Source organism: Dipodomys spectabilis, unplaced genomic scaffold (assembly GCF_019054845.1).
Source record: "Dipodomys spectabilis isolate Male_0828 unplaced genomic scaffold, ASM1905484v1 ptg000594l, whole genome shotgun sequence".
Classification (NCBI taxonomy): Eukaryota; Metazoa; Chordata; class Mammalia; order Rodentia; family Heteromyidae; genus Dipodomys; species Dipodomys spectabilis.
The window spans coordinates 1,080,457-1,090,210 of record NW_024871271.1 but is presented as its reverse complement, the minus strand read 5'-3'; the positions used below and the strand labels follow the sequence as shown (position 1 = coordinate 1,090,210).

Genomic DNA, 9,754 nt, shown 5'->3' with positions numbered 1-9,754 from the left:
GCTCAGAACACTGGGGGGGGGGGGGGGGGGGGGAGGGGAGGGGGAGGCACAGGCAGCAGGTCTGCTGTCAGAAAAGCTCAGTAGTGTTTTGGATACCAGGTCTCCTGACACGGCTCCCTGCCACCCTCCCGTCTTGTGCAGATGCACTCTGCCTTTGGACCAGGACTGACCCCTCGTGTCAGGAGGACCTGCAGGCCCAGGGCCTCCGCTAGCACTCACCACGAGCCCACTAACTGGTCATTGTCCCTTCGCCAGGCAGTGCCTCACAAACAACCATACAGAGGCCCAAAAGAAAAAGTACCTTCCCCAGCCTTCCCACCTCCGGAGTTCCGCTGGCCTGCGCTTGGCCTGTCCAGAGCGGCTGCGAGATGGCTTGCAGTTTAGACCCATCTCTGCTGAGCATTCTCAGAGAATACTGACTGGTTCATACACGTCTACGCCTCACACCACTGAACCTGGAAGGCAGGCCACTGTCACCCGTCCAAAAGGGCCTTTCCCACACGTAGTGTGGCGTCCGTGTCAAACACCAGGACTGGCTCTACAGTGCACTTTGGGGAGCAGATTAACTTATTTTTGTATCTGACTGTGGTAAAATCTTATAATTGAGTCATTTTGCTATTCCAAATTATTTTATCTTCCTGAGATACTGCAAACATTTTTTTTCCTTTGCAAGCAAGTCCTATTATTGAGCAAATAACACTAACTTTAAGAACTTAGATCAGTTCCTAAGTCCAAGTAAAACAAGACCTTTCCCGTGGGGAGGACCAGCTTGTGGCCACACCCGGCCATGGATGAGGCAAGTGTTCTGAGGGAGACGAGTTGTGAGGATTTGATGATTTTGACCATCCAATTCCATGCTTTGTCACTAATGTGAAGCAAAACTGCCCAATGCCTCCACCTCCCTCCTTCCCCCACCCCCGCCATGGGCCTGGGAAAGTAGGACCACCTCACCCCTGTACCTGTCCACAGGGATGGGACCAAGTGGTCAGTTGTAAATGTAGTCACTTGTGGGATGAAAGGGGAAAGGGCCTAGGCTCCCACCCTTCCCAGCGTCACTGCCCAGGGCTTCCTGGCACACTCAGGTTAGCGCTTCCAATGCCCTCAGAGTATTTATCTTGACATCTGAAGCACGACGTGAAGTGCCCACCTTCCAGAACCACCTTATTTTCAAGAGTGAAAGATAAGCCTGTTTTAATTAAAATCAACACAACTCTCCGTTGCCAAATATCTCCGTTGGTGAGAAGAGTAGTTGACTGTTTTAGTAGCGTAAGAGCGTGTCCGTGGGCGTCCGTGTCACCACACGCTGAGCTGTGGAATGCCCTGTCAAATTAAATTTACGTTTAAACGTGCCTGTCAGTGTCTAAACGTCATACGCCCCGAGGTCAGGCTCCTCTTAGGAATGCTGGGTGCTATCACCACGTTTGATGTTAGACTTTAAAACTTGAAGTTCATTCTTTTGGGGGGAGGGGGGGATATGCTAAAGTATAGAGTTGAGAGTTACCAGTTGGGGAAAATAGCATTTAAAGTGGAAAGTTGTGTTTGGAAAACTGTGTATGAGTATTTTTTTATTAAAAAAAAAACTTTAAAGGCCTTTTTTTAACCTTTCTATATGGGATTGTCTTGGCCTCCCTACCTCCGAGATGTGAATTCAAGAGCACTCCCACCCCCCACCCCCCCACCCCCCCCCCGCAAAATCTCGGCAGTTATTGAGTGCTGGGCAGCAAGAGTTCTCATTTAAAGAAATGCTTTCCTTCCCTCCCAAATGGAGTCAAGCAAAGGGAAAATGGTCTAGCTCCCTGCTCAGCCCCGGGACCTTCCCAGCCACAAGCCCACCCCAAGTCCAACCCCACCCCAGGGGGCTGCCCTCAGGGTGATCCTGCCTGCTGCCCAACCCTACTCCCTGGTGGCCGCTGTGTTCAGACAGCTGCTTGGGGAAAGGCTGGGCCCTGGGCAAAGAGTCAGGCTGGCCTGAAAGAGCTCTGCGGGTTTCCTTTAGAAAAGCTAAACTTTTAATGCTCAGATCATCTTACAGTGAAAATAGGTCTTAAATCTCCACAACTACAAAAGACAAATAGAACCCCCTGGAGGGCATGGTGGGGCAAGGCCCGTCACCTCCCACCTGGCACACGCCCCCGCCTCACCAGGTGCCACTTTGGTCCTCTTAACCTGGGGGGGGGGGGGGGGGGGACACGTGTGCACATGGGGCACACACGAGCAGGAGAAGCCTCACGCGTAGGCTAGTGAATTCAGGGGGAAAAATGGAAAGGTAAAGTCTTAACAAGCACTAACATTTGCAGGATGTCACTTTTTTGGCTTTACATTTAAAAAAAATGTAGTACTGAATCCAAAAAAGTATCTTAACTCACACAACAAGAAACCCACGCTAGTATAAAAAGCCTGAAACATCCCCGAGAAATGACAGAGTACGCAGCCGGGGCAGCGCAGGTGGGGGCACACGCAGGCAGGCAGGCAGGCAGGCCGTGGTCCCGGGCCTTGGAGTGGGGCGGGCAGCAGGCAGCACTCAGGATACGTTGGTCATGGGCTTGTACTTCTTAAAGCGTGTCCACTGGCCCGTGGCATAGTTCATCTCGAACACAGTGTCTACCAGCATGGTGGTGCTGCCCTGGCCATCCGCCTTGGGCAGGTCCTCCATGTGTTCACTGAGCTTGATCTGGATCACATCACCCTGTTCCTGGCACGGGTTCTCTGTGGAAACAAGGGCTGCTGGGCAGGTGCCTGGTGGCCAAGGAGCCCGTGCCCACCCCCACAGGGGCCCCCCAGGCGCAGCCACAGGACACACCTCGGGAGCCAGCCATGAAGCCCAGGATAAGAGCCTTTTCAGGCCTCGTGATCTTGTTGGCCGTTTTGAACATCTCCTGGGCAGCGTACATGTGCTCTCTCTGTGGAGGACAGGAAGTAGGTGTCAAGGCCACCAGAGCCAACTGCCCCTGTCCACTGGCACCACCAGCAGGCCCCTGCCAGCTCCCCATCCCCCATCGGGCACCAGGCTTCCCTTCCCATCTGCCCCCACCGGGGCTGCCTACCGTGAGAGACAGCTTCTTCTTAGGCTGCTGCTGGGCCGCAGGCTGGGTCTGTGGGGCCACCATGGCCACCGGGGGGGCCTGAGAAGTGGGGGTGGTGGCTGGAGGTGTGGTGGGCCTCAGGGGCGAGGTGGGAGCTGCAGGGGTTGGCGTGGCCGGACTCAGGCCGCTGTTGTACATGGGTGCCCTCTGCTTGAACTGTGCTGGCAGTGTGGGGCTCGGGGTGCTGGGCTCCTCGGATGGCCGGCCGGCCTGCAGCCCCGCTTCCCGGGCAGACGGGGCTGCGACAAGGTAGCCTGGTTAAGGGTCCTGGGAGCAGGGCGCTGGACGCCCCAGCCCACCGCACTAGCCAGACCCATGCCCACCCTTCTCCGGCCGCTGTGGATGTGACTCCTTGCGGCCGCCAAGATGAAAAGTCCTCCCTATCCTGGCGAAGGCCAAACCCGGAGCGCCACACCCAGAGAGCACAGCCAGTCAGGACCCTACCCCGAGAGAGCCTGGCCCCGAAGCTTTCCTGCCAGCTGCAGGTGCAGACCAGCTGAGCAAAGCCAAACACGGCTGTGGACCAAGTATCACTTTGGGCAAGTACTGGGGTTCCACTTCTTCCACATCTCTGGCTCTTCATCCATTATTTTGGAGATGGGGTTTCACGGGCTTTTCTGCCGGGGCCGGCCCCTCTACCTAGTAAGCTGGGAGCCCTGGCTCCAAGCAAGACAACCACCTGTTTGTTCAGGCCAGAGAGCCTGGGGTTTATTTCTTGTCCTAGAGCCGCTCCCATACTGGTAACTGCAGGAATGAGGGATATCACAGAAGGACATCTTGATGCTGAAGAAACAGGACTTCGGGTCCCAGGCCGGCAGGGCCCGTCCTGCGTAGCAGACACTGGGCCCCCTGGGACACTCACCTGGGGGCGTCTCGGAGCTGGGGATGTAGGAGGAGGCAGGCACGACACTGGGCGTGGAGGGCAGGTAACTTGTGGAGGGCAGGGCAGGCTCGCTGTTGAGAGACCCAAGTTTCTGGAAGACAGAGATCAGGGTCCTTCTGGGCAGACCCGGTGGTTAGCACCCTCCAGCCCACCTCTGCTGGCTCATCTTGGCCACAGAACCTGGGTGTGGTGGTGCTAGACCCCAAGTTCTAGCCCACCTCACCCACCCCTGCTTGCTGGATGCCACCTCTGGGAATGGACCTCAGCCTCCCTTGCCTTCCACACAAGTGTACTGTATCAAGGGAAACACGGGAGCAAACATCCACGCGGGTCACAGCCCCTCACGCCCCATCCGATGTGCCACAGCCTCAGCACACATCTCTGGCCACAATTCAGCAGGCTCACCCCGTCCACCCGAGGGAAAACCTGGTCTCTTGGGCCTGGGGCCCCTCGGGGCAGTGTTCTTTCCAAATGGGAGCCCTCGGGCCTGGCTGCCTCTCCTGTGCATATATGCACGCACGCTTGTGCTGGCACTGCTATGCACACACACACACCCGTGCGCTGCCTCCTGGTGGCGGTGCTGGCAGGGACACAGGAGCCGTACCTGTGTGGACCCCAGGCCAGCCGCATAGTCCGGCGTGGCGTTTTCCACTACCGTTTCCTCCTTGGCTGGCTTTTCCACCACTTCCGCATCTGTGGACACAGCATGGTGCGTTAGTCCCGAAGAGCCCTGCTGGCTCACAAGGCCCTGTGTCCCCCCAGGGGCTGGGGAACCAGCACAGGCACCTCATGGTGTCTCCACGCGACCAGCAGGGACTCCCTGGGAAAAGGCTATCACCAGGGAGAGTGGTGAGCAGGGTGCAGTGTGGGGAGAGGAGCCTCAGACTTTCTCAGTGCCCCAGGCACGCAGCCTGGTCCCAACGGCTGCACACACCACCCAGAGACAGCAACAACGCAGCCCCCACCTCCCCTCCCCCACGCCCCTCTAGAGACAGGCGACACCCTGCACGCACCCACGGTCTTTCTCCTCCTCTTTGCCTCTCGGCCAGCACCAACCATGTCCAGCTCAGAAATATCCAGGAGCTGCCAAAGTAAACACAAGCTCTGCACTTAGCTGTGGCACCAGGGGCTGGCCCAGCCCTGTGGGGCACCACGCATGCGGGGCACCACACCTTCACGCCCCTTTCTTTCCGCAGCGGCGTCCTTGAGGGTGGGATGGGGGTCCGGTTCCCGGTGGGGCTGAAGGCGCTGGGCGCGGTCGGGCTCCGGAAGGGGGCCTGCTTCGGGATGCCTTTGAGCGGGGCTGGAGGGGAGAAGGCACCGTCAGACCCTGGTGACCTCAGAGTGGGCCAGGAACAGCTGCCTCGGAGGACCGTGGGGAGGGGCTGTCTTGGATCACTCAGCCCGTCTGCCCATCTCCAAACGAGCTGATCCCGCCAGGGTCGCTCAGCACGGATGTGAAAGTCAGTTGCAAAAACCAGGCTTGCTTAAAAAAAAAAACAAAAAAAAACCAGGCTTGCTGTCCGCTGTCCCAGCAGATACAAGGGGCCTGTGGCACACTGGGAGGGCCGGCAGGAAGGATACCAGCTGGCCAAGGACCCCAGGACCCCAGGCCCAGAGGAACCAAGGCCACCTGGGACGCTTACGTAGAAGAAAAGCCTTGCACTGACAGCCCAGCTCAAACAGCTAACAAAGCCAGACACCATCGGTGTGCTGACCGCTACACAGGCACGAGCGCTGGCTCCTCACACTTCCCCAAGGAGACCCCAGGTCCCCGGCCAACCGCGCCCTGCCCTGGTGTGCACTGCACCTGTGGACACTCCCCCACCAGCGCCCTTGGCATGGGGGCAGAGGCTCCCACTGAGCTGTGTGCAGCAGGACTGCATCCAAGAACACGCAGGGCCACAGGCCCCTCCCCTGGTGAAGCAGGTGCAGCGCCTGCCCCGGAGGAGGTGGAGATGGAGGGTGCTGGGCAGGGGTCTGGGTGGCAGACGCGGGGCCCACAGGGACCAGCAACGTGGCAAGACAAGGTGGCGCAGGCAGCCCCAGCTCCCTAGGGCAGAGGGGCTGCTGGCCTGGCCTGGCTCCTGAACGCTACTTGTCCAGAACCTGCCAGGGGGTGCACGCGGCCCTGGGGAAGCTCCAGCCCAAAGAAGAATGGATAAATGCGCCCAGGCCTCAGGCCAATACTCAGACACCTAGAGCTGCGTGTGAGGCCCGGGGGGCAGAGCCCATTCTCTCTCCGGAGGGCCGGACCAGCCGGCCGGCCCCCCACAGGTAAGCCCCGCCTGCCCCGCCTCACTTGTGGTGTCCATCTTGCGGAGCGGCCCCCGGCCCTTGGTGTGGAACGGCACCCCCGCGCTCCTCTTCAGCTGCTGCGCAGTCTCCGTGGCTACACAAGGAACAACACGTCGGTCAGCGCCCGCGGCGGTGGTGGGTTGCAAGGAGGCGCCTGGCTCACTATGAACCCACCCAAGTTCCACCGCGGCCGCGGGCCGCCCTGCACACCTTCCACACAGGCAGCGGCTGGGCTCTGTGCGTGGGCCCCGCTCCCGGGGGGCCAGAGGCTTCCAAGAGCCTTTTCACGGCAGCCCTTAACCCGTTCCCAGCCGCCGGTGCTGCCGAGTGGAAAGGGGCCTGGACGCGGGGCCGGGGGCACGCGCGGCGCGGCACTCACACTTCTGCAGCAGCTCGGCCCGCAGCGTGGCGCTCTTGGGTTTCCGCTTGAGCTGGAAGTGCTTCACGGGCGGGGTGAGTGGCCCGGCCAGCGTGGTCAGGGCGTTCTTGTTCAGGTACTGGCACTCCAGCGGCAGCATGGCCGAGGCCTCGCACTCCCCCACTGTGGAGGGCCAAGCACAGTCAGGGCTCCCTGAGGCAGCCTCCGCGTGACCGGCCCAGCCCTGGCGCCCTGGCTCCATCCCCATCCCCAAACACTGGTCTCCCCTTGGCTCCAGCTCCACAACCCAAGGACAATGGAAAGGCCCAGAAGAGGCTAGGCACACCCTGGTGCCCGTCAGCTGGGGCCGCAGGACACACACACACCATGTCGACACTCCCTCATGGCGGCAGCGGCCTCCGGACACTTGTCGCTGTCAGTGCGTACTGTACTTACCCCCTTTCGTGGGTGGCCTCTGCTCCCACCATCTCCACCTTTTCTCTCACACCCACCCCGCCCCTTCCTTACTAGTCTGAATAGCCACATCGCTCTACTTTTTGTTAACTTGTCCTTTTGAGTCTGGTGTTACTTCATGTAACGCGCTGTCTTCTGCTGCACCCATTTCCCTGCCCTAACAGGCTTCCTTCCTTCTGGCTGGTTAACGCGGTGCTGCACACGCGCACTGTCCTTTCATCTGCCGCTGAGCGCTCAGCAGAAGAAGAGCCCGTGGCTACCTCAGGCTGCTCCCCCCGGAATGCAGCCCCAGGGGGCTGCACAAAGCTGAGTCTGTGACCGAGCATGTGAGTCAGGAAGCTGTCCCCAGGGCATCAGAGGACCCCTGCGGCAGGAGTTAGCTTCCCAACTACCCTGGGAAAAGCACAGACTTGTAAAAAGTGAGTTTGCTGCACCCAGGCCTGGGCCCCTCAGGACAGCCACCACGAAGCAGCTCTGTGTGGAGCAAAGCTCTCCACACCACAGCTGTGTTTACAACTACAGAGCAAGCCGGGCTCCGGTGGCTCTCGCCTGTCATCCTAGCTACTCAGGAGGCTGAGATCTGAGGCTCCCGGTTCAAAGCCAGCCCAGGCAGGAAAGTCTGAGACTCTTATCTCCAATAAACCACCAGAAAACCGGAAGTGGCGCTGTGGCTCAAGTGGCAGAGCGCTCACCATGAGCTGAAGGGCTGAGGGACAGCGCCAAGACTCAGAGTTCAAGCCCCATGAGTGACCAAAAAAAAAGAAGGGACATGAGAAGCCACAGGGGTCAGGCTGTGTGCAGCCCGCAGTGTGCGGCACCACCCAGAACAGATGCTCTGGGACCCAATTTCAACTCCCCAAAGTCAGAAGGAAATTGAGAAAGGGCACAGCACAGACTCGCCAGCCTTCCCCGCATGTTCTCTAAAACTGGCTGCAAATGTCCAAGTACTTCACAGCCACATGCTGGCCAGGGGACGGCCCACATTTTTAGGCCAGCAATACCTCCGTGGATGAAGATTCTGGTTCTGTCACAGACTCTGGACAACACAACCAGCAGAGATTGGATCCCCAGCTTTGGGGACCAAAAGCAAGTGGCTAAAAAAAGTATCAGTGAGCAACTCAATTGAGCACAGCAGGCACAGGACATACAGCCAGGACAAGCTTGTTGTCCAATAACCTGCGTGCAGCCAGACAGCAGCATGCAGGGTTGGAGGGTTCACAGGTGCACACAGGGCCAGTGCACACACCATATTTCAGGAACTGCACCAAGTACACAGTAAACAACTTGAAAGTCAAACGCAACTCAGAAACGTCACCACCTTCTTCCCAACACAGAATAAAGCCACATTACGCACCCTTTTCTCTAAGTTCTCCTAGAATATCTTGCACGTTGGGGTTCTGCTCCTCTAGGTCAAGGTTGAGGGAGCCGGTGTCAGGAAAGGACTTGAGGATGTCGGCAACCATGAGAACCCAGGGGTCAGAGTCCAGGGCGGCAAGCTGGATGATGTCCATCAGAGCGCCTTTCATCTACGGAGAGAGTGAGGCTGCCTGGTACCGCCACAGCCCCTGCCCGCCCTCGAGACGCAGCTCTCCTAAGGCACGCTACTTGCATCCTCCACATCCCCTACTCGACCACAGTCCGCACATCTGCCCTGGCCCAGCAGCCTGTGGTCTCCCCGACAGCGCTGGCCACATCCAGTCCTCCGGACCTGCTACATGCGTGGGGACAGAAATAACAAAACCTGAAGGTTGAGAAGTCAAGGTCACCAATACTCTACCTAGGAAGTAAGAGCTGACCCCAGAGCCACCACCAACAGGCACGTGTCCCTAACTGCCCTTCGGCGTGGGGGGAGCTGGCCAAGGATACCCCCAAAATGCTGCAGTCCCCACCCCAACTCAGCACCACAAGAATAGAGACACAGACGTGCACACAGAGAATACAGCCAAACAACTGGAGTGTCGGATGCACCGATGGCCATGAAACTCTCAAGACTGCCAGAACACAGACCTGCAGGCACCATGATTGGACCTCTGGCCATCACAGCCAGAGACGCTCCTGTGCTCGGGCTGCCCAGTGTATGGAACTCTGCTAATGCAGTGCCAGGAAGGAGAGAGACATTACTCAGGGCACTGAGTGAGGAGACAGTGACCAAGCCACACTGCTACGTGCGCCATTCTGCAGGGGGCTGGAGGACTAGAGGCAGAGCAGAGTTTTGAACAGACTTCCAGAAGACCCACACGTGTACATGCTTAAGCATACACTCCAAATTCACATATCTATTGCATATTTGAAGACCATGGAATCAAAACACATAGGAAAACAGATCCCCAATCTCAAGGACAGATAATCTGATGCACCAATGACCTATCTGCCTACAGAGCACTCAAGAAACAAAAGAACACCCCTAATGACTTCTGCACAAGCCACAGCAGGGCTGAAGCTCATCAGAGAGTGAGCTTCACGCACAAGGCCTAGGGCACTGCAAAAAGGAAGAAACAAGTCCACGTCACCACACCGCAGCAACCAAATATTCCCTCACTAACTGAGGAAAAAATGCGTGTGAACAGAACCTGTACAGTGTAACTCGGCATACTTTACCTAACTGACACGTGTAACTGAGCACGGGATCTTAAAACTTGTGATCACACCTGCCAGGTA

The 9,754-nt window shown here is 58.1% G+C and overlaps 1 protein-coding gene across 1 annotated transcript; it reads right to left on the bottom strand.

Moving 5' to 3' along the window:
* Positions 1–2,521: 2,521 nt before the first annotated feature.
* Nelfa (negative elongation factor complex member A) lies at positions 2,522–8,622 on the bottom strand. The gene is made up of 10 exons (XM_042671005.1): positions 8,451–8,622; positions 6,644–6,805; positions 6,269–6,358; positions 5,139–5,269; positions 4,980–5,049; positions 4,571–4,659; positions 3,946–4,057; positions 3,045–3,322; positions 2,801–2,900; positions 2,522–2,706 (listed from the first exon to the last, which is right to left on the bottom strand). Exons 1-10 carry the CDS (start codon positions 8,620–8,622, stop codon positions 2,522–2,524), a joined length of 1,389 nt encoding a protein of 462 aa, XP_042526939.1.
* Between the last annotated feature and the right edge of the window lie 1,132 nt (positions 8,623–9,754).